The following is a 25,624-nucleotide window of genomic DNA, read 5'->3' as shown; positions in this document are numbered from 1 at the left end:
TTCACGGTGTATTCCTCAGAGAAATAAACACTTTTCCACAAAGAAAGAGAGCGTCAATTTTCCAGAGTTTCCACAGTAAACGCCATGTGGGTAAACTTTTAGAGATTATACTCCCGTTCAGTTGACAAAGAAAAAATACAGTCTCGTCCAGTCGCAGTGGACTAAACTGGCAGGTTTTAATGTTGCAGACCACAGTTTTTTGCAAGTAGTTTAAAGTTTAAACTCGTATTGTTGTGTATCTTAAGTGTAAACTCGCCTTAGAATTTCCAACCAACAAACGTCCCCAGAAAGCAGCTCAGCGTCCCCCACTTCCAAAATATTGCTTCCAGCGCCCCCCATCGTCCTCTGAACGCCCCCTGGTTTACATTAATTTAGCTCTTCTAATTTAATAGAAGCATTTAACTCCCGGCCTCCCGCTGGTGACCGGCGTAGCTGTTAGAGCAGAATTCAGACTACTAGGGTGTTTATTTCTCCGAAAGCTGCAGCGCTACTCCCCGTTCCTTAGCAGCTCCCCGTCAGCCAGCGGATTGTCATTACACCGCTGGCCTGGTCCTCTCCAAACAACGCTCCGAAGCCGCCGGTGACCTTTGGACAATGTCACTGCTGATAGGCTTTCGCAGCATCGCGTGAAGCGAATTTCTCGCCCAGGTTGAAAAATTTGAACTCACGCGAATCAGCGAATTGCGCCTCATTCGCGCCGCCCGGAGCGAATTCGCGTCTTTGCATTGACTTTGTATGTAATCAAGCCGCCCAAAACGCTGGATACGCTTTCGGTGGGAACGCACCTGTATGCCGCATTCAGACCAAACGCGAATTTTCGCTTTGCAACGCTTTCCTCGCGTGCGATTTTAACGCAATAATCTTAATTAAAACAACTTGCCATTACTACAGCTGTATGAACTCAAAGTAAACATTTTGCTGTGATTAAATAGCAATAAACGGATCAAACTGATGCTGAAATAACTACAATATGATGCAGTTTTGATAAACATATGAATTCATGCTTTGTCAGGTCTGTCAGCAAGACAGCAGGACAACAACTTCTAAAATGTTTGTTTTCTTAATAGAGTTCGGATCAATCAGGGCTATGCTATGCTAACTTGGTCCCAGTAAAGTACAACGATAGCTGGACTAAAGTTACATACACATGTTTTCTTAACTCACCAGGTAGTTCAACCTCCTCTCTTTCTTTTCTCCCAGCAATGTCCAGTTTTGTCCGGTTTTTATGTAAATATGAAGTAGTGCCAAACGACGCTAACAACAGTGGAACCGGATGTGCACGGAATCTAGCTGCTGAAAAGCTCGAGTGAGGATAAATCAACGTTGTAATCCTAAAAACTAAAGTAAAAAGCTAATTTAATGAAAGCAGTTTACTCCGAGCTCCTCTGCGAGCAAACGGCGTAGTTGTTAGCAAAGTCCAGTCCGACCACGGGTGTTTATTTGTCTGAAAGCTGGAGCGCTGCTCCCTGCTCCTCTAGCCCAAGTTTAGCAGCTCTCAGCCGGCCAGCAGATTTTCAATAGCCCCCTCCACACAACGCTCTGAAGCTGTCGGTGACGTACGGCCAATCTCAACGTTGATAGGCTATAGACTCAGCGTCATGCAAATTTCTCGCTTGACAGAAAATATTCAACTCACGCGAATTCATGTCAATAAAGCTAATTTGAATTGAATTGAATTCCTTCGCGTCGCTGGCCCCCGCAACCTTCGCGTCGCTTCGCGTCGCTTCGCGCCGCCAAACAAGAAATCGTGGCTCTACGCGTCTTTGCATTGACTTTGTATGTAAACTCACCGCCCTTTGTCACTTTTGGTCTGAAAGCACCATTAAAAAAACATTATGAGGAACAGCCGTCTTCTGTGAAACAAATCAAGGAATGCTGTCAATGTTTTGTAAGACACTCCTCAATAATTGTTTTCCAAAATAAGTATACATATATATATATTATACATTGCGACTATTGAACTGCTTCTGTTCAATAATCTCTTGGCTAGAGAAATATTAAAGTTTTGGTATAAAAGTAAAGATACGTTTTTGTTAATAGTGTTCAGAATTTGGCATCTGGCTTGATGGTTCAAATTATGTGCACGGGTACACCAGTAATACTTTGAGCATATAAGCAATAAATACATCAAACATCAAAATATCAATTAGTGTATTATACAAAGCTGAAAAAAATAAACACAGCAACCAAAAATATTTAATAGCTGTCTTAACAGCACAGTTGTATATATGTAGGTGAAATCTTTGAGCAGTCCCTTTAATGTCTAATCTAAGACATATGCTACTATACCAGATACACATATGGTCATATATGACACAATCAAATACTGTTTGTCATGTAACTTATATATAGAAAGTCTAAATAAAACTGTTTGAATTTTGATTGAGGGCATGACTGACATAGATACGTGTAATTCCCACATGCAAGATGTGGCATTTCCATCTGTGCATTTATTAGTTTTCCTTGTAACACATTGTCTGTCTCGCTAACCTTGGACTGACTTTATCCTGCCGCATACAAGCCAAAATAGCACAGGACTTAATTCATCCCTAAGTCCGTTTTCACTACCCTGTTATCTTTAGTCAGGTGATAATGAGAGGCCCAATCTCAGGATCCACTGTGTCCGACAAGGTCTAATAAAGTGGACAGCACCCTTAACAGAGGCTGTATACCCGTGGCGTGTGACAGCGTGTGTGTCTATGTTTGAACCTTGCCAAGTAAAAAGGGTGATGTCAATCAGATGGCATCCAAACCGGGAGGAAGAGAGAGAGGGAAGCACATTTATCGGTGACTTTCACTAAGTCATTCAGTCAGTCAAGGTGCATGTTTGTGTGTGTGTGTTCATGTCATAACAGCTTTGTATTTCACCATCACAGCAGCAGCCACCTGACTCTTGACAGCAATTTATTAGCCCATTTTATTAGCACATATTTACTAAACAAGGAAATCATTATCCGAGAGAGAGTTTACACAATAGCACCATGGTACTTTTTTTCAGTTCTGTACATTCATACTCATTTTCACACAAACAGATTCAATGAAATGAATTGACTTTGATGGTGGTCGGGGGGATGAGGCGGTATAGTAGCAGTGGCAGGGCTCTAGTACCGAGTGAGAACGTCTCACTTTTACGTGTTTGCATACCCATGTCCTGGCAATAGCAACACAAATACAGACGGCATCGAGTGACATGGCAAAGTCTACTCTGAGGTCATGTGATTAGCTCTTTACCCTCTGTGATTGGATGACAGCTGCGACATGGAGAAGAGGGCGCAGGGGTCTTACAGTGCCAGGGGAAACACACGCAAGCATGCAGACACATATTCTCACACACGCACACACAAACACACACACACACACACACACACACACACACTGAAGTAATCCACAGGGTGTAAACTGAGCCCGACTACAACCGCTCTGGGCATGTCTCAGTTTCTCTAGTGGGTTTTAATCACTGCGCTTTGGAAAGGGGATCCTTTGAGATTTAGCTCAGCTGTTGAAGAGCACTGCTGTCGTGTAAAATTAATTTCATTCATTAAAGGGTTGGCTCACCCAAAACATAAAAGCGCACATTTTCTCACTTGCCACAAGAAGTAGTTAGCAGTGCTGGTACTTTTTGATTAATTTGTGCTGGTTTTGGGATACCTGGAACTACTTTCTTGTGAGAAAGTAGCCGTTATCTCAACTAAAACAACTAAAAAGCGCTTTTAACATTACTTATCCCCTTGCTCTGCTTAAGGAATGTTTTCTTTTCGGCAATAGCAGTGTTACAAATACAAATCCCATTTACCTCCACTGTACTGCTGTGGCTGCAGTATTTACAGAGAATAATATCTATTACAAACCTAAGCACATTAAACTTACTTGCTGCAGTTTTCTCCTTGTTGAGCCCTTCTTTGTGTATGGGTGTTTTGCATTAATTTTACCCATGGATGGTTTAGCCATCCACCAGGCATAAATAGCAGCTGAAACTGAGCCTGAGTGCATTCAGATGTAGCAGGGGAGGAGAGAGTGAGAGATAGATAGAGAGAAAAAAATAAAACAGAGAGGTACATGTTTGCCATGTCTGCCTGCTGGGTTTCATCAACTCTAACCCTCTCATAATCTGTGGAATACATGCGCACGCACACATTCACACACACACACACACACACACACACACACACACACACACGATCACACAGGCTGGTGAATAGCGTTGAGAGACAAGTGGACAAGCAGAGTATTCTTCCTCCTATTCAGAGCAGCCCGTTAGAGACCGGCTGTTGCCCGCAGCAACAACACTTTGCTGCGGATACGTACTGAATGTAAACATTCTCCGTCCGTCGCTCTCTCATTGGTCAAGAACAAAACCTGATTATCGCAGAGACAGACAGACAGAGAAAGAGAGCGGAGAGTTGTAACAAAGTTTTCCGCTGCTCCCTCTGAGAGTTTGCTCTCTCAAAGACTCAATCGAACATCAGTTGTTTGTTTGGCTAGCCACTGTGGCGCCTCACAAAATAAACTGGCCTCACACCACCACCCTGACACAAACTAGCTATTTCATGATGAACACACAAAGTGAGAATGACAGGGGGGCTTCAGGCACTTCACAGAACAGTTACAACACCAAAATCACAACTGCTATTAAAGTCAATTTGATTTAGATTCCTGAATCACCCACATACTATTATTAGTGTTTGTTAATCACAATAAATCAATAAGGAAAGTTATTATGCCAAGGTGATGTCTTCACTTTACTCGTTTATTCAGTCCAAAGGCAAAAAAAAAAAAAAATCAACTAAAAGTATGCAAAGCAGAAAGAAGCAGCAAAATGTTATGTTGGAGGAACTGCAACCAAATCATTTTTACCGTTGCTTAATAAAGAGTCGATCATCTTTTAGCACTTCAAATACAAGAAAATAAAGTTGTTTTATTGGGAATTTAGCCCTGCATTCCTAAAACTATGGCTCTAATTCCAGTGTGGGCTACAAGTCACAGTAATGTTTTAAGTATTAAAAATTTAATGTTAGTCCATAAGGAAAGTTATTATACAGCAACAATCATTTGATTTTTTCAATTAGGGCTGAAACCAATAATTATTTTTATTATCGTTCATGTTGGAATCTTTTTCCAATAGTTATCTTATTTCTAGCAGCAGATTTTTGGTTGTGTTCTTGCTTAAAAAAAGAGTCCATTGACTTTTACAGTTGTTATGTGTACATTGCTCTCCCTCCACACCTTCACCCCACAACAGACAATTTTAAAATTTGCTGAGCAATTGGAAAACATTTCTCCACCATGGTTTTAGCTTAAAAAATGCAAGAAATTAATTCATGTATGTATTGTAGTCTCCAGTAAGTCTACACCCCTTCTTCCTCTGGATCTCCATTACTCTCCCTTACCCTGGTAGGCTTTGGTGTGTCCAGCAATCAGGTACTTGAGTTCAAAGCTGTAGGATCGCATCTTTTGCTGAGTCTCACTGCGAACAGCCGCCATGTAGCTGTCCTCCATCTTGCTGGTACAGCAGCTGGGCCCAGGGTGCTCACACACTCGGAGAGACTCATCTGAAAGACAGAGGCAGAAGAAATAGCTTCAGGCATGGTCATATTCAATCCAACAATGAATGGTGGGTGGAAAGAATTAAGGAGTCTGCAGACGTTTCTGTGACCTTGATTTTTAAAAAATGTAGGTGTACTCACCAAGTTTCTTACGATAAATAGAAGCAATGAAATGTCTGATAAATGTTTCATTTATATTCTAGAATAAAGGCTCAGAATGAACCGCACCAATACACTTGTTTTACACTGGGCTAGTCGGAAGGTACTCAGAGGTAGAGATTCATTTAATTAACTAACCAATAAGAATCCATCTTATTAATTAATCATCTAAGCAGTTAGATGACATCACAAAAATAATTCAAAGATGAGCCTGTTGACCTGACACGATGACATGCACAATGGACGTCCAATCATCACTCACACCAAAGTGTGTGTGTGTGTGTGTGGAGCAGTCTGACTTTGGTAGACTGCTGTAAGCCAAGCTGTCAGGTAGCTGACTGAGATCAAGGGAGAGAGAGATGAGAGGAACAGACTGCTCACTTATGTCTGCGCACACACACACGCGCACACACACACACACACACACACACACACCACACCTGTGTCAAACTTTAAGCTGTTCCTATTAGCACTGGCTGACCATGAAATACATAACTGAGATAGTTACCATGTATCAGTAATGCCATGTTGCATTTCTCATTTGCAAGTAGGACAGTAAGTTGGTTGGAAGCCAGACTACCCGGTCACCAGCTCAGGTTTTGCAATGAGATTTAAATCTGATCAATAGCGTTTAGGGAGAATTTAGAAAACTTTTTCAGCTGAACTGCCTTGTCTTTTCAGCTTGAATATCCAGGAAGCAAAGACCAATGACAGGCCAGGGAGTGGTGCTTTTGGAAGTGTTCGCTATTCAACTGTTTCACAGCCGGCTTAAAATGACATCACTCTTAAGTAAATTCATCTGTGGCCAAACCAGATCAGAAGACACTGTTGTGGAACAATTCTACTGTGATAACCATCTATAATTAGCAGACATCTCTGCCTGGAAATACCGCAGTCACCACCATGTATTGTTAACTAGCTGTTAACAATCACAAGCTAACAAGTGCTATCTACTGACGTCTGGCTCAGATTTCCTTTCATGACCTGTATAATTATTACAAGGAGACTTTATGTTCGGTCAAGATTAGAAGAAAATAAAGCTAGCTAACTAAAGGTCATCCACCACTTCTCTCCACTACCCAGGGAAATCTGAAATTACTGCCAACAAAATTACTCCACGGGGTCAGCTTTTTCTCGTTTCGTTTTTTGGGTGCAGTTGCATCCAAAATTATGAGGTGCCATTCAACATTTTACAATTGGTTGCACCCACAGGGCAGGACTTTAATATTGTGCAAAGAGCCAGACAAAATCTCACATGAGCATTTAGGCCTACATTTAGAAAACAGCATCTTTAACACCACCACTTATAGCCAAGTATGCTTTCATGAGCTCTATGTAAGTGTTGCAGACTATTTAGGTTAGTTTTCAACATTAATAGCTTCTCTCTCTCTAAGAAATGTTGGCCTTATGCTGTGCAATGATGGTCCCTCATATCGGGAATTTGTTAGGAATATTTTGTAAAATATACTAAATTTCAAGTCCTTCAACCAAAATCGTACAAAGGTATTATACGCAAAAAGTTCTTAAAATACCAAAAAAGCAGTCATTATGCAGCAGAATGGTCCTCAGTGTTATATTACGATATAGGCTACTATTTCTATTATTATTATTCATATATTGTTATTAGTTATGCATATTTAATATGCAAAGAACATTTTAATGCTGTGGAGTTGGTCTAGTTGGAGCCAATCTGAACTTCATATTGTAGTGGTAGTTTAATTTATAACACTGCATTGCAATTTTAGACTCATCATATGTTTTGTATTTAAAATCTGGATCTGCAAAGTAACAAGTAAAAAGCTGTCAAATAAATTTAGTGGAGTAAAAAGTACAATATTTGACTTTGAAATGCAGTGAAGTAGAAGTATAAAGTAGCACAAAATGGAACTACTCAAGCACAGAGCATCAATGCATAAATGCATAAATGTATCAGTTACACCACCTCTGTGTATTTCATACTTCACGTTGCCTTTTTAAGTCTCATAGAGTTCCTACTGATAATTCAAAAGGGACTGACTGACCTGTTCCCGGCCTGTCTGGCACCAGCTCCACCGGGCCTATTTGGCGCATCATGTAGGCTGTCTTCACCTCATGACAGCTGTCCACATCGGCTGATCTACAGCCAGTCTCCGGTAGAAAAACAAAATAAAACAAAATCAGCCAAAACAAGTCCACGTTTTGTAAGGCTGCACGGAACATCGCAACATCTCAGTCAGGAGATAGAGAGTCTGGGCGGTTAATATGAAATCATAAAGGTCCCACGGTGCAGTGTGACTGAAAACTTCATCTGCAGCCAGTAAGTCTGTCTGGAGCCCACAGTCAGACTCGGCGCCCTCCTCTCTCCCTGACTCTCTCACTCACTCCAGCTCAATTAGCCTACCTAATTGACATGTGCACTCAACATACTTTCAAAATACTATTTTGTTTGAGAACGTGTGTCTACTATACAGTAACTATCGTAATGTTGATAATAACTTATTACGGTTAAGAAGCTGATAAAACAATAAGACCATAAATGTCATAACAAGCATACAGAAAAAAAAGGCAATTCACTAAGTTATGTGCCATTAAATCAGCTTTTTACGTATTGGGTTTGGTTTTTATTTTTTATTTATTTTGTTATAGCTCTCTCATACATAGTTTACAACAGCTGCTTCTATAGATAAGACTAAGACTTGACTGAATGCTGAGTTAAGTGTAGAGGAAAATACGGTTTGAAGGTGGAGCATTGGTGCCACCCACTGGTCACTTTGGGTCATAGCAGTTTTTCACTTTTTAAACAGCTCCTAAATAAAATAACTACAACGTTCACATAATGTGCAGACTTCTCGGATAATTATATGCACTTATTGTGGTATGTTACATGATTTCCACTAACTTATAGGGGCGTAACCATTGACTGTATAAAGGTATATTTATATAGGCCGAGGCCTACAGTCTATCGTATTGGTTTAACCAGGGCCGTTGGTCTTAACCAATAATCCTCACATCTGGCTAACTTTTACGTTAATTTGCTACAGCTTGGTAGAGGTTCGTTGAGGCGTAAAATCCATACTTTACATCAGTGTCAATGCAATCAGTATCAGAAGTGTACATTTCTTTTGTTAACAATTTCACAAAAAGACGATTTTTTTCGACGTTTTACTTCTACAAACTAGGTTTGACCATAACGTTCAGGTTAATCTAGAAGCAAGTGATTAACGTTGCTTCGCTACCTAGGTAATTTAGCATGGCTAAGACAACCAAATCCGTTTGGAACTTGTTGACTGTTTGGGACTTGATGGACTGCTTAACCTTTAAAAGGGCAACTATTACTATGTGCGAGGACTCTGCAGGTGGTGTAGACTGCTGTTTGCTTGCTTGTTTTTTTCACCCACGGCACAATCTAACGCGACTAATCGGTTCATCAAAGGAAGATACTGCAGTCTCTCAAAAGAGTGAAATCAGTTACACCACAGAATGGAAAAACATGTGCCCCGTGTGAGGCTCGAACTCACGACCTTCAGATTATGAGACTGACGCGCTGCCTACTGCGCCAACGAGGCCTTCAAATTCCCGTATTCAACATTTTCTTTTTTAGTATAAAACGAACCGATTATGTGACTTGCAGCAATAATATTAGTTCACAAATGCTCACAATCTGGTTCTGGGTGGCAAGGTGTGGCCGGTTGAAGGCGTAATTTTATCCGCACCCGTTCTGCACAAAGTCCCGCCCTTCTGTGCTATGATTGGCTGAGTCATTTTTCAAAGCGTGCTTGTGATTGGATTCCAGCTGTGTGGCAGTCACTACCACCTGTCGGCTTCTCTTCACACAGCAATGCCTGTAAATATATATGTATATATTATATGCTGAAGCAAACATATTGGCAAGAAAATTATACATCTGTTCAGACCATGTTAAGATATTTTTTAATATAGTTCAGATAAGTCTCTTTAGAGCAGTGGTTCTCAAAGTGGGGTCCTTGAATGGGTTCCAGGGTGTCCCCGGCAACAAGGGGAATACTTTATTTTTGTAGTATAATTAACACAATGACATTCATACACTTTCTGTAGTAAAACATCTAAATGGGGGACCCTGGGACAAAATCTTACCAAATTGGGGCCCATGGTCTAATATGTGTCAGTTTAGGGGTCCTTGATGTAAAAAACTACTGCATTAGAGCATACTGCACTCCTCTCTAAACTAACCATTGTGGGCTATGTTTAAAAAAGTGAGCATACATAAGCTTCAGGTTTCCTATAATGACTGTATGCAGATACTGCTTTAAAAACATAGGTGGTGTTTTGCAAGTGACTTGCAAGTCCAGCCTCTACTGAGAAATCCATTGTACAAATGTATCTGTCGACTGGATGACTCTCAGAACGCCACTCTCATGCTGCTGCCAAATCTGGTCTTAGGGTCGTACAATACCATCTGTGGAAACATTGGTATAATGATATATTTGTTTGTGTATTTATAATGTAGTATGTCTTCTAAGTCCAGAGTCTGACAATAAAGTTGAATGAACAATAACAAAGCTTTATTTTGGGTTGCTGTCCATTAGTAGAAAATGGACCTACTGACAGGCCTATTGATAATAGTAATGTCTGTGATAAACAAAATATTGTACTGTTACATAGAGCACAACAATGCTTAATTACTACTATTGCTTAAGCATAACAGATAATATATGCTTGATAAATGAAAAAATGACCATCTTTATAAAAGATCCATAAGGGAAACTAACGAATAACTTTCGTTTACAGCATTTGCATGTACTTAATACCATTTCAATGTATTAGGCCTGTCTGAATTACATTCATTTGTGTCATCTAAAATATTGATTGAACTAGTTTTGGTTGACACGGGATTCGAAGCGATGATTATGTGTCCGTTACAATTCATAGCAACGACAGGTCGACAGTTGCGCGATGTGATCCAATCACAAGGACGCGTCGAGGTTAGGAGCTAGCCAATCACAGTGCACTAGGGCGGGACTTCACGCAAAACGGGTGGGAAATAGAAAAGGGCGCGCCGTTTTCTCTCCGTACAAAAGCTATGGCATAATTTTCTGGCGAATCGAGAGAATTCACTCCTCCCTGGTTCCGTTTTCTAAAGAGTCGACCGCCTCAAGTTTTTTTGTCTTTCGACAAAAAGGGCTCTGGTTTAGATGGTTTAGATCAGACCAATGGTGACGTGCTTACGGTCAGCGAGCTAAATCACCATAAAGACAAGATGATTCGGATCATCGTGGTATGATGTAGAGTAGCGTGACATATTTACTGTAACGTTATACATCTGCTGGGAAATATGAAACTCCCAAGTGAGAACAGCTTACTTGAGCTTTCAGGTGGTAATTACTAAGTACGCGTTTGACAACGGAATCTTAGTTTTTATCGCCTCTCCCTAATCTGATGATTGTAAACAATTAACATTTTATTTTAAGTATAGATGCGCATACAGAAGTATAGATACCTCTTGGGCGTATTGAATAATGAATTAATCAAATGGAAATTCAAACAAAATAGCCACTTATTGTGTAGGACTTGTGTGAGTACACAGATAACGCCAGTAGAATGTTTTTAGTTTATCTTAACGCCATACTGTTATGTTCGTATGCTGCCTTGACTATATAAGGTTTTTCCCCCACGGGCCGTGAATGTATCATGACACTTGCTGGCTGCGGCCCCTTTAACTCCAATCTCCCGCGTTCGAAGTTAAGCGGAAATAGAAAGCCTTCTTTTCTCTATTTAAGCGCGCCAACAAAGACTATCACAGGGGATCTATCTGTACTTAGTTCGCTGCACACTAGACCGTGTGTTTTGTCTGTCCATTGTCTCTGCTTTCGTCCTGGGAAAAAATGCCAGAGGAAACGTCCGCAGCGTCAAGCTCTGGAAGGTGAGACTCGCTTATAATTTCTCAATGTACGGGTAACGTACAGCTAGCTAGCATTTAGCTACATAGCGCGGTCAGTGTTGACGATCTTGCATAAATATTAGTGGTCGCATAACCTCTAGGTTTTGCATACTTAAAGCCAATGGCAGTGACTATGAAAATAACTGGATGATTAGTTAAGTTAGTGACTGCAGGTGCTGCTAACAAACATCACTATCACCACCCAGAGGTAGGCTAACGTTAACTTTAGTTGACGAACGACCAGACGCTACTAACGACAATAAAACGTAGTTTAAACTATGAGTCAGAAGTAAAAGTTAGCGTTAGGTGTGTCGCCGGGTTAAACTCCAGAATCCGGTTAGTTGGCTTATAAGTTCTGTTGCATTGATTCAACTCAAGTTTGATCTCCTCTTGCAGTGCGGAGGAGAAGCCGTGCTCATCAGCAGCTGCAGACAGGTGAGTATCCGTACATCACATTTTAGTAATTATTAAACATTAATCGACTGTACATGTAACTTTTGTTTGTTTGTTTTACCCCTGCAGTTCTGTTGACGCTATGGAGGAGGCAAAGAAACTGATCGGCACAGGGAACCGGCATCTAGTGATGGGCGATGTCGTTTCTGCTGTCAGTGTCTTCCAGGACGCCTGCAGCATCCTGTGAGTTGCCGTGGGACAAGCGTTGTCATTGATTTAACACTAAAAAAATTTTTTTTTCTTTATAAAGATATTTGGCCACTGCATTTTGTTATGGAAAGTACACTTATTTACAACTTCTTAAAGCTTTTCAAATTCTTAAGTATGAAAGGCATATAAATAAGATGAATTGCACCTCTACTTGTGACTGCATTCCTAAACTTTATTCATACTTGCACTTCTATCTGCTAGGGCTGCAAAGTACGGGGACACTGCAGATGAGTGTGGTGAGGCTTTTTTCCTCTGTGGGAAGTCCCTACTGGAGCTTGCCAGGTTGGTTGCCTTAATTGCTCGCCTTTAAAATTATTTGTACTCCCTGTATTAGGTAGTGTTACTGTAAGATTGATACAAAGTTGTGTGACTCAACAATTAATTGATTTATCAAAATAGTTGGAGACTAATCATTGCAACTCAACTGTTAAATTGGGTTCAGAGTGACAATTTTCAACCCTCCTTTCATTCTGCTGTTAGCAGTATCTATTTACTTTTGGATTAGCTGATTGTCTTTGTATTTTGGTGAAGGATGGAAAACGGTGTCCTTGGTAATGCGCTGGAGGGAGTCCCAGAAGAATCTGAGGAAGAGGAGCAGCCTAAAAACTCAAATATTGAGAGCGCCAACAATCTTGATGGTCAGTATCAAGTGCTATTCTATTAAAGGGTTGCCTGATTAAGGGAACAGGATCAGAAGTGACTTCAAAAGGGCTTTTGACCAGGTTTTTATTGTTTAGGTGTAGAAAAATGATTTTTAAATTAACATGTGTGTGTTTTAAAACACTGGCCTTCGATTTTTGGCATGGTACATTGTTCATCAGCTGACATGTAAATACACTCCGTACTACTCTAAAAGTTACACTTGTACATGTGTTAGTGCAGGTAAGAAGCCCAACAACTTACTGTTGATGTTTTCCCATCATGATGGCATAAATACAAGAGGTTGTTTCCTTCCTCCCATGTCAATCATGAACAAACGCAGCATTAGAATAGAAGTTTCTCCTCACAAACTAGTTTAACTTTTTCTGACGAGCATTGTCATTGATGAACTGACCTTGGTATTATTAAATTATCTGATGTGGAACCATTTTTCACATGCCACTCTGGTGCAGAAAAAACCAGAGAGGAGCTGCGAAAGCAGGTGTATGATGCAATGGCAGAGGAGGAAAAGACTGGGGAAGTTGACACCAAGCTTGAGTCGGAGGCTGAAAGAGGCAACACTGAAGTGAAAACAGAAAATGATGTGCCAAAGGAACCCTCGAGTTCCCTTGTGTGTGGGGAAGAGAGAAGCTCAGTCCAGAAGCTGAAGTAAATGGAGCTGAGAAGAGCCCAGTTGCTCCTGTGATTAGTGTGGGACAACAGAATGGCAAGGAGACAATGGCAAAGCCAGAAGAAAAAGATAAGGAACCCAAGCCTGAGGCTGAACAGGACAATGAGGACCTGAGGGCAGTAGATCTTTGGATGCAGAGCACTATTTGCGTGGATGGGTGGATTACAAGAGTAGTATTTCTTGAGATAAACCCACATTTCTAGGTGTTACAAAAAGGTGAAGGGGAAAATGCACTGTAGCAAGAGTTTACTGCACCTTGGGGGGAACTATTTTGCAAATATCTTTCTAGCACATTTGCCTTGCGTTTCTAATTCATTCACACTGGGGAGGAAAAAATGTGGTCATTATCCTCCTGTTGCGTCAACAGATGATGATGATGATGACGACGATGATGATGACGATGAGGATGGAGAGAGAAATGGAGAAGATAAGGTGAGTTCCCATACATGGCAGTGTGATTGACTTAAATGTGAATATTTAAATTTAACATGCCTTCCCCCACCTTCAGGAAGAAGAGGATGAAGTTGGGAATTTACAGTTGGCTTGGGAGATGCTGGAAGTAGCTAAAGTCATCTACAAAAGGTAATTGCAAGATGAAGGTCTTGGTCAAATAAGAACAGGTCTGGGAAACTCTGAATTCAGACTTGGTTATGTTAATAAGCACCCTACTTGAAGATGTGAAGTAAAATTGTCTTAACTTATCTGCACAGAAAGGAAAGCAAAGACGACCAGCTGATGGCAGCCCAGACATATCTGAAACTCGGAGAAGTCAGTGCTGAATCAGGTATGTTTCGTGCAGCAAACTGAATTTCCAGGATGAACCTGTTTAAACTTCAACCCCTTCCTTAAAGAACAAGATAATCCGTTGAACCCTTTGATTATTTGTCATGGCTTCTTGGATTGGCCCCTCACAACATCTTTGTTCAGTGAGCTTCTTTTGGTCATCACACCTCTAAAGGTCTGCGGCCTTCGGTATTTTGCAGTTAACTTTTTCTCATCCTAAATCGTAGGATGCAGTGTTGGGTGTAGGTGTACAATTACATGCACTTTCAGAAACACAACGCAGTCATTATTGGACATATATTTAAATCTTTCATTCACCACTAGGACAACTGTTTCTCTTGAAAAATGCTGCAGTGTAGCAGAGCTAAATGTGACCCTATTGTCCCAAATCTCGGTCACGTGTTCCCCAGGTAACTATCCCCAGGCGCTAGAAGACTTCCAGGAGTGTCTTGCCCTACAGCTAAAGCACTTACCTCCACACAGTCGCCTGCTGGCTGAGACCCACTACCACGTTGCCACTACCCTGTGCTACATGGATCAGTACAGCCAGGCCATCCAGCACTACAACAGTTCCATAAAAGTCATTGAGACTCGTCTGGGTAAGATTTCTTTGACTAGAATTTGCAGAATGACTATGTGCACTTGTAGATAAGCAACGAGTTGACTGGCAGATTGTAGGGAATGTAATAATGTAAAGTATTACACCCTTAAGAGTAGAGCATCAAATCATGGGAGCTGAAGATTGCTTTTTGTTTTTTCTTGTTTTCAATACTCATCAGTCATTGTATGTGTTTAGCCATGTTGCAGGAAGTGATAGCTTCAGCAGATGGGGCAGGAGAGGAGACGAATGAAATGGAGGAGCTGAAGCAGCTTCTGCCTGACATCAGGGAAAAGGTTGAGGATGCCAAAGAGAGCCAGAAAACGGCTAGCACTGCCTCCCAGGCCATCCAGCAGACACTAGTGGGTACATCAAGGAACTGTATGTGTGTTGAAGGGTGAAAACCACCCAGGTTTGAAACTATTCTCTTAAGTCTGTTATATCAATACCTGACGTTTCTTGTCTAAAAATCCACCTGAAGGGTAAAAGGAGTGCAGGATGGAAAATTGGCAGCTGCCACTTTTGGGTGACTATTATTATTATTATTTTTTTTTTTTTCTTGCAGGGTGGAGCCTCAACTTCATCAGCATTTCTATGTGAAAATGGGGAACCTTCATCATCCTCAGCATTTGAACCAGCCAACCAGGTAAGGACATCTTTATTATTGCCCATCTTAAAACTCATACATGCCCAGCTTACTGTATAACATGAATTCCCAACAAAACAAACATTTCTTTCAGATCCCTGTCAAACCATCTAGCAGCGCCTCGTCTTCCAAAGCCCCCTCAGACATTTCCCACCTCGTCAGGAAAAAGGTGAGGTCCACTAATCTCATGCTTTCACCAATGTGTGTTATGTGACATAAGTGGCCAGTCAAAATGTGACACTTGCAGTTATTTGGCTCCATTCTGCTAATTAGAAACTTTTAATAATTGCTTAAGGAATAAACATATTACAGCTGACTCCATGCTGGAGATGTATGTATACTGAAACTGACCTTGAACCTCACTGCATATTGCAATGGCTGTGTGCTTGCCTGCTTTGGTTTTTGGGATGGTATGGCTTTCGTTCATTTTCCAAATCTTAACCGCGTCTGTATGAAGTGATTTTCTGTGAGTTCCCTTACCCCGAGATGTGGCGTGTGTGTGTTGGTGGCTGAGTTGTGATGCAATGTTATAAATTATGATTTGATATTGGCTGATTTGTGTGCATGATACACCAAATTATGTGACCTTGACATAACTGATCAGTGACCGCTCCTTGGTGTCTGCATTTGTTTTCTCACTTCTAAATATCCACCCCTTTATTTATTTTTTTGGAAGGTTGTCGTGTACAGAAACTTTCAGTCTTGTCTTTTTCCTCCCTTTGTCCTGGTTTTATGTTTCTACACAGAGGAAACCAGAGGAGGAGAGCCCAGTAAAGGACACTGATGCTAAACAAGTGAAACAGGAAGCTACAGTTAATGGCAGCAGTGACTCTAGTGCCAGCAACGGCAATGGAGTCCAGGAGGCAAAATCACAGGAGGCGAGTGATAGGTTTATGTCTTACGTACTTTAGATGGAAGATGGCGCTCAACATGCAGTAGTTACTACTTGCATTTGGTTTCTGGTGACGTTTCAGTTAAAAGGTTTGTTCTTCAGTAACTGTAAACGTGTGAAAGCCGCATGTAATAAGGAAATGTACCTCCAAAGCCTGATCAAAACTACAAATGCCTTCAAGGAAGTTGGGGGGGGGGGGATTGCATCCCCCCTCCCTTCAGGCTATGCTCCAAAACATTTTCTTGTGCAGTAAGTGCATGGACAGGGTACGCAGGCAGGCCAGCCAATCCTTTCATTCAGACCAAATTAAATGATTGGTTGTGCTCAAGTCCTGCGACAGCCACAGCTTTGGATTTTCATTTGTCAGAACAATGCTGTGGTGTTTGGATGTAAAGAGAATTTTAACAAAACAATGCTCCTGACATTGCCTGTCCCAACTTTAACTCTCATTAAAACAGTATCTGTCCTTCTGACTTGTTGCAAGTGTTATCACAAGGCATCAAGGTGACCAGACTTTACAGCTAAATATCCCTCGACGTGGCTGTCATCTGGAGAGAAGTAAACCATAATACTATCATTCACAGCTTCTAACTAGATAGGCAGCATCAGCTGTTACTGTGGTTGAGGTTTATGTTGTGGTAAATTGTCATGGGCCTCAAATGAAACCTATTTGCAGTGCTTGAAAATCTCAATCTTTGTATAAATGTGTTTCAAAAGGGAACAAATTTGGAGATGATAAAACTGCAGAGCCAAGAGCCATACAAGACAAAGCGGCAATCTAAGAACACTTTCTCTGCAGACCTAGCGATAGGCAGGCAGAACACTAAAGCATTTAATATTTGTGTAGTTATATAAAAAAAGTGTTTTTATATATCTTTTGTTTTTTTTCCCATAGCCTGCCAACCAGTCATCCTCTGTCAAGTCTTCAGCGTGACTATTGTCATCTCTTTCCTGATCTTCAAAACCAGCACAGCATGCCGGTCTAGCTCCTCTCCACCTTCGACACTTGTTTCTGTAAATAAGATCCATTTTCATAGATCTGTCTGTCCAGTTTTGTATACTTGTAGTTTAAAAAAAAAAAGAATAAAAAAAATTTGCATATGTAATTTTGTATCACTTAATTATTTAGACCTTCTGGGAATTTCAAATGTCACAATGAGGCGAGGACGATATCAGATGCTGACTGCAGTTCCTGTTTAGAAGTAAGTGAAACATGTACTGATAGGCGCCACACTGGTGCGCCAACTTGATTGTGGTTCTCAAAGTGGGGTCTAGGGACCCCCAGGGGTCCTTGAGGGGTGTCACTACATCCATAAGTAACAATGACTTGGTAATTGGGTTTCATACACAGTTATAAACATCTGAAAGCAAAAACCCTATCAGAGGGGACCCTGGGTTAAAATCTTAAACAGTTTTGGGTCTGCGTTCTAATTTGTCAGTTTAGGGGTCCTTGATGTGAAAACATTTGAGAACCACTCATAGACTATGGCTTTTGGACTGTTCAAAACATTGAACTTCACCACCATAGGCTCTGGGAGCTTGTGACCAGCATTAGTTTCCTGACATTTTACGAAACAACTGAATCACTTGTTAGCTACATTTCTAAAATATTTTTAAACAAATTGAATGCACTCCAGTCAATGTAGAGATTTCTTCACATTATTGGGTGGGGGAGCACAGGGATGATAAACAATGAGCTGCTGCCACACTTTTCTCAGACTAAAACTGCAGTGAAAGTAATTCCTTCAAGGGAAGGTCAGAGCCCTCATCTACAGGTCCACAAAATTTGGAAGAGCATAATAGTTCAGGTATGTTACATCCTGATTGCAGAGATGTTTTCAACTTTGACTGTCCTCTGTGGCTGGAGGATCTTGGTGATCAGTGAAAGGGGAAGAGAGTTGATCCACTCCTGTAGGCTGTGAAGCTGATACTGGCACAACCGTGTATCCCTGGACAGTCACAGGATGTAAGGACATCTGTACTTGAAGGCAAGGTATACAAACGGACTACCTTGAAGCATAATAAAAGACATGTAGCAGACGCTAATCCAAAAACAAAACATCCCTAGGTGATGCTTTTCAGTGTTCTACAGTGTGAAACTCACTCGTCCTAACAGGGATAGGAGCTTATGGTCTGTTGCTTATATTGTCAACTCATAACAGTCACAGCTTACAGATGAAAGAGCATCTTTATTTAAGTCACACAAATGGATTAAGGTTAGACCAGGGTGTGTATAACTACTAACGTTTAATTGCAATGATTACTCTCAACAAGAGATTTCTCTGTAGTTTAACAGTTCATGATGCAATTTCAGGCCCTGTTCGACATCCTACCACAGTTGGATATTTATAGTGACCGGTGCTGGTTGGGTCGGGCTTTGCCAGAGTTTGTACGTCTCCATCTCGTCCATTGACCAAACGAACACACAGCTCCATGTTGCCCACCTTAAGTTTACAGAAACACAGTCAGGTGTGGAATTTATTGCCTTGCTTCATCCTCTACCAAAAACACGTAATCCTGAACTTAAATGATCAGATATTCTATTTAGGCAGAAATTTAAAGATAATGGTCAGTACTGTTTACGTTGCAGCTGCTGCTTACAGTTATTTGCTCAAAACAGCTCTTGATACCTGGGCTACTGAGTTGAGCTGGGCAAGGTTTAGGGAGGGTCTAATAGGCAAACTGCGCACTGGCACCCTCCAGTGGCCACTACAGAGCTGTTGGTGGAGAGAAAATATTAATGTTAGGACATACTAGAGCTTATATATTAATACAAAGAGTATTTGATAATGGGTTAATTTGACACAGCAGATGGTGATTTTAGACCAGCATGATGATCTGGTCGATTCACGCTAAACTCCAGATGGTGCAATCAATCTATTAATTCCCCTTCACGTGCAGAGATTTAAACTATTTGTCTTAAAATTTAATAAAACTACTTAGACCCACTGCCTATACACACCACTGGTTTTTGATTAATAAACATCAATAGCATTATATTAACTGAGCTGAGGACATTACTGTATAACTATACAGTCAACAATTAAAAACACTTAAGTCCAAGCCATTAAAATAGCATCACAAATGTCCAGTTAGTATAGAATTAATTTTAGTTTTTTTTCATGTATATAACACATGTAATTACAATTATTATATACTTTTATACCTGGTTATATTGGTCAAAGAGTTCCATTTGTGTCCAGCCGAAGGATGCCAGTTTGAAGACCTCCTGGCTGTAGACATCCACATCTCTTGCTGCCTGCACCTCCACCACTAGAGAGAGGGAGGGTGATGGCTGGATCCTACAGGGGGAACAGGTTTACCTGCCTTTGTGGTTCTATGCTTGATCAACAACTCCCTCTTAAGAAAATAAACTTTTCAGTGGGTTGAGCTCAGGCTATATACCTACCCCTTCATAAGTGGCATGCATAGACACTACCCGTGTTTGGGTAGTGTTTTCTCATTTTTCATTATCTACATGGGAAAGCTATAATGGAGATACCGGAGATTTTGCTAATTTCTTTCTAATCTAAGGTGTTTCGTAAATTTTATTTATTTTTATTTACCAAGTCTTGTTCTGAAGTTGTCTTCTCTAGGTGCTGCTCTTACCTTGGTACAGGCTGTTTGACTGACAGGAGAGCATAGTTTCTAGGGGTGAAGCTGTGGGTGTAAGGTAGAGACAATCCTGACAGGCACTGGACAGGGGGCAGCTGCGTCTGTGGTCCCACCTCCTGACCTTCTGAGTAGAGAGCTGCCACCAGGCGCAGCACCTGCTGAGAAGCATCAGCTCCCAGCACCAGGTCGTAGAAAACCACAAAACCAGCTCTGAAACACCAGAGGAAATCTTTTTTTTTTTTTACTCTTATTTAATCTCAAAAAAGGTAAGTGGGCTGAAACAGTAGATGATTTAATGGGATTTGCAGACACTTTGTTACTTAAATGTGACTGTGGGCTATTTGTGTGGGGTTAAGTATAGAAATAACTGCATGGTGTGAGCTGAAGTTTGATTCAGATATGTAAATTGCATGATATTCTGTGCATGGTGGGGAAGATTAAACTGACGCAGGGTCATATGGAGCTGGACCCAGAGAGTCCAGGGAGTTCGATATGCATCTTCCCAGTGGAGAGGAGAAGGATCTGGCTTGGAGCTGAGGGACAAAAAGAGGTACGGTATCTGAATAAATGTCAAAAACACTGTCATTGATTAAGAAGTCAGAAATCAATAATCAGAGGACATGATTAAAGACTACTGAAGTCCAATGACTCCAAGCTTATAAAATAAAAAAACGCAACAGAGGGAATGTTTTCAGTTGTGTAAATACTTTTGACTACAACTGTAAATTGTACCGATGAAAGAGGTGCATTAGTGTGAGTCTTGGGTCGGAGTGGAGGAGGCTGTCTCCTGGGCCTGGGAGCTTCTTTGCTTCTCTCCACCTCTGTCTGTAAACTGGCAATCTGCAGGTTCTCCCCCTGGATCAGCTCAAGCTCAGTCCTTGCTGCTGCTGGAGTACACACAGACACAAGATGTCCTCTTTGGGGACAACCACCCTAACCTGTAAGACTACGACTGATCTACATATTGTTGGTGTCAATGGGTGTCAATCTAAAAAATCTAATGTTTTGTCTCTTATTTGTGAGAGCTCTCTAACCTTCACAGTTATGGTGTTGCCCCCTGGCCAACTGGATCCTGAGGATCTCCTCCTCCAGTCTCTGGTTCTCCTGCTCCACAGCGAGCAGCTCCCAGTTTGGACACCACTGAGGAGGCTTTACCTCTGGAAACGAGGACAAAAACGATGCGGCTCAGGGCCAAAAGGTAATTTACCCTCAGTTTTATACCCTAAGTCTGGAGGGTCAACCACAAATTTGAGTCATCTACTTTGTTGCTGCTAGACACACTAATCCAATTTGGGGTGTGTGTATTGCATTCAGTATGTTATTATGTGCTGTAAATGATCATGTGAAAAGAAATGCTGGACCAGAATCTAATAACGATGGAAGAGGAAAAATCAGGCTGAGTAAATTTAGTATAGGCTCTAGTGAGCACAGTCGTGTTGAGAGAGAGATATACAGTGACAAGCAGTACATATTTTCTGTTCATCATCACTCTGAGTCTTACTTTTGCTAGCTGCCGCTGATTGGTTCTTCTCTAGACTTTGGGCTTCGACCTGCAGGTCAATCATTCGTGCCAGAATGGCTGGATCTGATCCACCTGAATGGATGTATGCCTGCCGCAGGGCTCTGCAACAAAGAGACCTGATTTACCTTCATATAACCAGGCAGCTCAGAGCAAATTCATATTCACATGTAAACATACTGATTTTCTCAGTAGCAACCAAACAAATGGCGAAATAAAGCTGCACTCCATCTTGTTTTTCCATTCAATTTAAAATAAATAACCTTTGCATGATGTAGGTGCATACTTTATCTGGGTAGAGAGATGGCCATCCGCACAAGAAATTAACTCGTAGCTGTCGTGATGTATCTTTTCATTCCTGCGTGGATCTGGCTGATCAGCAGGTACAGAGACTTCTCGCACACTAAAAGAAAACAAAAACACAGTACATCATCTAAATTAGATCATATTGTGGCATCTATGGAAAGTTTCCTAGGCATAATCCACCCTACAACAAGAAGTTCATTCTACTACCCAGGCATAATGAAATGCAGAATAGACGCTCTAAGTCATCCAGCAGCCAGAGAAAAAAAACTTATTTCAATAAATATTCATCTTGGAGGCAGAGCACCACAGAAGCAGTCATTTATTTTTGTATGTATCTTTGCTGACATAATTTCCCCTAACAAATACACAATAAATAAATTCTTTGTTGGTTCCATTCCTGCACTGGCAGCACAGTTAATGGCTACAGACTGAAATATTGCAGGTTTGGTCCCAGTCCAACAGTCAGTGCTGAAGTCTCTAGCAGTGGCGGCAAGTACAGCACTTACGTATGTACAATTGTAGGTACTTGTAATTTACTTTAAAAAAACGTTGTGTTGTTTGTTTTTTTCCTTATTGTCAACAAGTCCTATCGAAAGACCAAAACCAAGCAATGTGTTCATATATCTCTAAATACTGGAGATGAGAGCCACAGACGGTATCCCTACTGTGAAGGAGCACGTCACTCAACATACAAAGGTGTGACTCACTAAAGTCTAATTAATAGTTTTTGAATACCAGTGGAGCTCTAAGGCACAGAAAAATAAGATAAATCAAGCTTTGGAAAAACAGAGAATGCTAGTTAGTTTTCGGTCTTTTCATGAGATTTATTTACATTAAGAAAAATATAGAATATTGCCATACTAATCATTTAAGCATTTACTATTTTTATACTTCTACTCCATAACATTTCAAACAAGTATTCACTGTATTTATATTACAGAAATAGTAACTAGTTACATTTTAGATGAAAATTTTCATCCTGAATATGTGAACAGCTTATAAATTATGATGCATTGTTAGGAGATTAAGCTACCGAACAGTATAAGCCCATAAAGTATTTAAAATCAGCTTAACCTCGAGATGCAATAAATGCTGCTTACACACCACTGCATCAGTGATCTTAATAATAATCTGTTAATATCATTTACATATATAAAAACATAACACTCTGGCCATTTTGCATGTTGAGCACTTATAAATTTTAGTATAGCTTATATATAGTTTACTACTCATAATTCTGCACTTTTACCTAAAGGATGCAAACTCTTAATAAGAGCATCTAAAAGCCTGACATATAAAAGAGTAGTATACAGAGACACACTTACTGTAATGCGCGGAGATGTTCAGCGAGTTGTTGCAGTGTTTCCTTGTTTCTCTCCTCCTGCTCTCTGAGCTCCATCAGCAGACTCTCCAGATGAGTTGTGTTGCTCTGCTCAGACAGGACACTTACCTGATGGGCCAGCTCTAATGCGCACACACACATTCACACTGTCTTAGAGCAATCTTTGACATCAGCATTGAGTGAATTTTACACAAAGTCTAAAGAGAATATTCAGCATACAAGGACGCAAGTGGTTTATTGCATTTGTTCCTCACCGTCTCTCTGCTGCTCCAGCTGCTTGTTATGAGCATGTATCAAGGCCAGTTGGTGCTCATGGAGTGTCGCCATTTCCCTCATCTCCTCCAGTCTCTCACTGTGACCCAGCTGACGCCCACTCGCCTAAAGGCCGTGTTTATAAATGAATAGACTCATGCACAGCGTTGGTTCTTAAAAATGTCACACCCCGGAGAAAAATTATTCATTTCTTTTGACACCCCAAGATCCAGCATCATAAAAATGTGACCTGTGACTCATTCTGACACCACTGGCTGATGACTTAATCCATTATTTAACAGCTTTTACAATATAGAAAGAAGAAATGTGCACACTTATAGCACCTTGACATACTTTAAAGTGCTCACCAAATACCATAGGCTGAAAGGCTCAGAACAGTAAGAGGGAAATGGAGAATGCTATGTGACAAATGAAAGCTCACCTCATTATCAGTGGTCCTTTTTGTCAGATGTTCTTCAACGGACATCCTCAAGTTGTGAAACTGAAAGTCAGAAGAGATAAATTTATATTGTATAGTAATATTTACACTTAAAATGTACTTTTAATGAATTAGTTTAAAATACTTGCATGTGTATATTTGTATGTATGATGTACCTACTCCAATGTGTCTTGACTGACATAATGATATTCAAACATGAGTTTTTAATCAAAGGCCATGAAATTCCTGCAGTGGCTGTTGCCTTGACACCTTCATCCATGTTGGGTTCCTATTAATTAATTTTTTTAATCTCAGGTAAAACAATAATAGCTTACTGAGAATTAGCAAAAAGATTGACAAAAGAGGATAAATGCTTCTTGTTGTGTCGTGTTTTAAGACGCTGGCATTGCTGTAGTGCAGGATAGATGGAGTCTTGCTTGCTGGTGCAATGGTTTACCTCATCTGTGAGACTTTGCAAAGCAGCAGTCTCTATCTGACTGGTTGCCGGTATGTCCTCTGCTCTACCTGACTTTGGTTTGGTATCAACACTCCTCCACCTGTTGATGTTCCTTCGTTGACCTCTCAGCTGCACACAAAGACACATGTAGTGATTTCCACTGTGCCTGTTTCTTGGTGGTGGAATGTAATTAAGTACATTTACTCAAGTGCTGTACTTAAGTTCAAATTTGGGTTTTAAGTGTTCCTTTGTGAGCTGAGAAAATGCATTGTCACATAACTGAAAACATGGCATTTTTTCCGAGCTCATGAAAAGATGACTTTTTAGAGATACATGGTTCTCACAGAACAGCAATGCTACAAACATTATAATCATATAAAATATATGATTTTATAGAATATGATGCCTTGCTGTAGATTGAACTACTAAACAGTAATATAGTTAAAAATGATCACAACTTTAAGCATCTATACCAGTGATATTAATCCAAAATCATCATAGTAAAACACAGATCTTTTTTTTTTTTTTGTATAATCAGTATAGTACTAAGTATCAAAGTTTAATTGCAATGACAGAGATGCCCCATAAATCCTTTCTATCTTGATCAGTGACATACTATGTGAAAGTAATGTGTAGCAATTTTCTTTTTTTAGTTATTAGATCAGTTTGACTTACTTACCTGCCCAAGATCAGGGGTTCTTGTCTGCTTAGGGCCCACACATCCAGGTTTGCCTCTCGTGAGAAGTTCAGAGCTGTGTCTTTGTACCTCGCTCCCAATGCAGAACAGTGCTTTGTGTTTCTCAAGTAGCCCAGAGGAGCGAAACACCATGTTACAATCTCCACAGATCAATTCCCTCTCCATCTGGTATCAGAGCTGGTATTTATCAAGAATGAAAAAAGTTTGCATGAAGCTGAAATAAAGTCTGGTTAAATATTCGATTGATAGCCTATAAACCGAAATACTGTAGGAATAACACATTTGAAAGAAGTACACTAAACAATGTTATCTAAACATGGTTGCAAAAAGACACAAACTCTCCTCTTATTAATTTAAATTAAATAGAATTAGTTCCCTTAAAGGTTATAAAACATGTTTGATTTGTTCCTTAAGTACTGTCTGAGCTACTGGCTTGAATGTTTGTTGGTAACCATGCCAGTGACTCTGTAAGGGTGTGGTGAGTGCT

General features: G+C 40.5%; 3 protein-coding genes and 1 non-coding gene across 8 annotated transcripts in view; 1 reads left to right on the top strand and 3 right to left on the bottom strand.

Annotated features, from left to right (window-relative positions):
• The window catches only part of LOC119900369 (glypican-5-like), a 57,252-nt gene extending 48,095 nt beyond the window's left edge, over window positions 1–9,157 (bottom strand). Inside the window, exons 1-2 of one of the 2 annotated variants that reach the window (XM_038715243.1) lie at window positions 7,724–9,157; window positions 5,388–5,549 (exon numbers count right to left, since the gene is read on the bottom strand). In XM_038715243.1, coding sequence (XP_038571171.1) covers window positions 5,388–5,549; window positions 7,724–7,901 — 340 coding nt within the window. In that variant the 5' untranslated portion in view covers window positions 7,902–9,157. The remainder of the gene's footprint in view (window positions 1–5,387; window positions 5,550–7,723) is intronic. The other variant, XM_038715242.1, reaches the window with a different exon arrangement.
• A 17-nt stretch (window positions 9,158–9,174) lies between these two features.
• Window positions 9,175–9,247, bottom strand: trnam-cau. The gene has a single exon. It is a non-coding gene; the product is annotated as a tRNA-Met (tRNA).
• A 2,147-nt stretch (window positions 9,248–11,394) lies between these two features.
• Window positions 11,395–17,606, top strand: LOC119900368 (nuclear autoantigenic sperm protein (histone-binding)). 4 transcript variants are annotated; one of them, XM_038715239.1, is made up of 14 exons: window positions 11,395–11,580; window positions 11,995–12,033; window positions 12,121–12,234; window positions 12,463–12,543; window positions 12,793–12,899; window positions 13,965–14,023; window positions 14,100–14,173; window positions 14,302–14,375; window positions 14,785–14,973; window positions 15,171–15,334; window positions 15,538–15,618; window positions 15,713–15,787; window positions 16,365–16,496; window positions 17,406–17,606. In XM_038715239.1, exons 1-14 carry the CDS (start codon window positions 11,543–11,545, stop codon window positions 17,442–17,444), a joined length of 1,266 nt encoding a protein of 421 aa, XP_038571167.1. In that variant the 5' UTR covers window positions 11,395–11,542; the 3' UTR covers window positions 17,445–17,606. The 4 variants fall into 4 exon arrangements, with proteins under 4 accessions (XP_038571167.1, XP_038571166.1, XP_038571165.1 ...); XM_038715238.1 differs by having other exon boundaries at window positions 13,962–14,023; XM_038715237.1 differs by having other exon boundaries at window positions 13,959–14,023.
• A 1,073-nt stretch (window positions 17,607–18,679) lies between these two features.
• On the bottom strand, window positions 18,680–25,500 carry ccdc17 (coiled-coil domain containing 17). The gene is made up of 14 exons (XM_038716972.1): window positions 25,112–25,500; window positions 24,441–24,612; window positions 23,987–24,046; window positions 23,547–23,670; window positions 23,276–23,414; window positions 21,931–22,047; window positions 21,627–21,748; window positions 21,160–21,282; window positions 20,858–21,039; window positions 20,573–20,658; window positions 20,120–20,335; window positions 19,677–19,812; window positions 19,141–19,227; window positions 18,680–18,954 (listed from the first exon to the last, which is right to left on the bottom strand). The coding sequence occupies exons 1-14, from the start codon at window positions 25,300–25,302 to the stop codon at window positions 18,808–18,810; spliced, it is 1,902 nt and encodes a 633-aa protein (XP_038572900.1). The 5' UTR covers window positions 25,303–25,500; the 3' UTR covers window positions 18,680–18,807.
• Window positions 25,501–25,624: the final 124 nt, after the last annotated feature.

This window comes from Micropterus salmoides, unplaced genomic scaffold (genome assembly GCF_014851395.1).
Source record: "Micropterus salmoides isolate LMB-PRFRI ecotype aquatic unplaced genomic scaffold, ASM1485139v1 Ms_hic_scaffold_13, whole genome shotgun sequence".
Classification (NCBI taxonomy): domain Eukaryota; kingdom Metazoa; phylum Chordata; class Actinopteri; order Centrarchiformes; family Centrarchidae; genus Micropterus; species Micropterus salmoides.
This window is presented reverse-complemented; position numbering and strand designations above follow the sequence as displayed.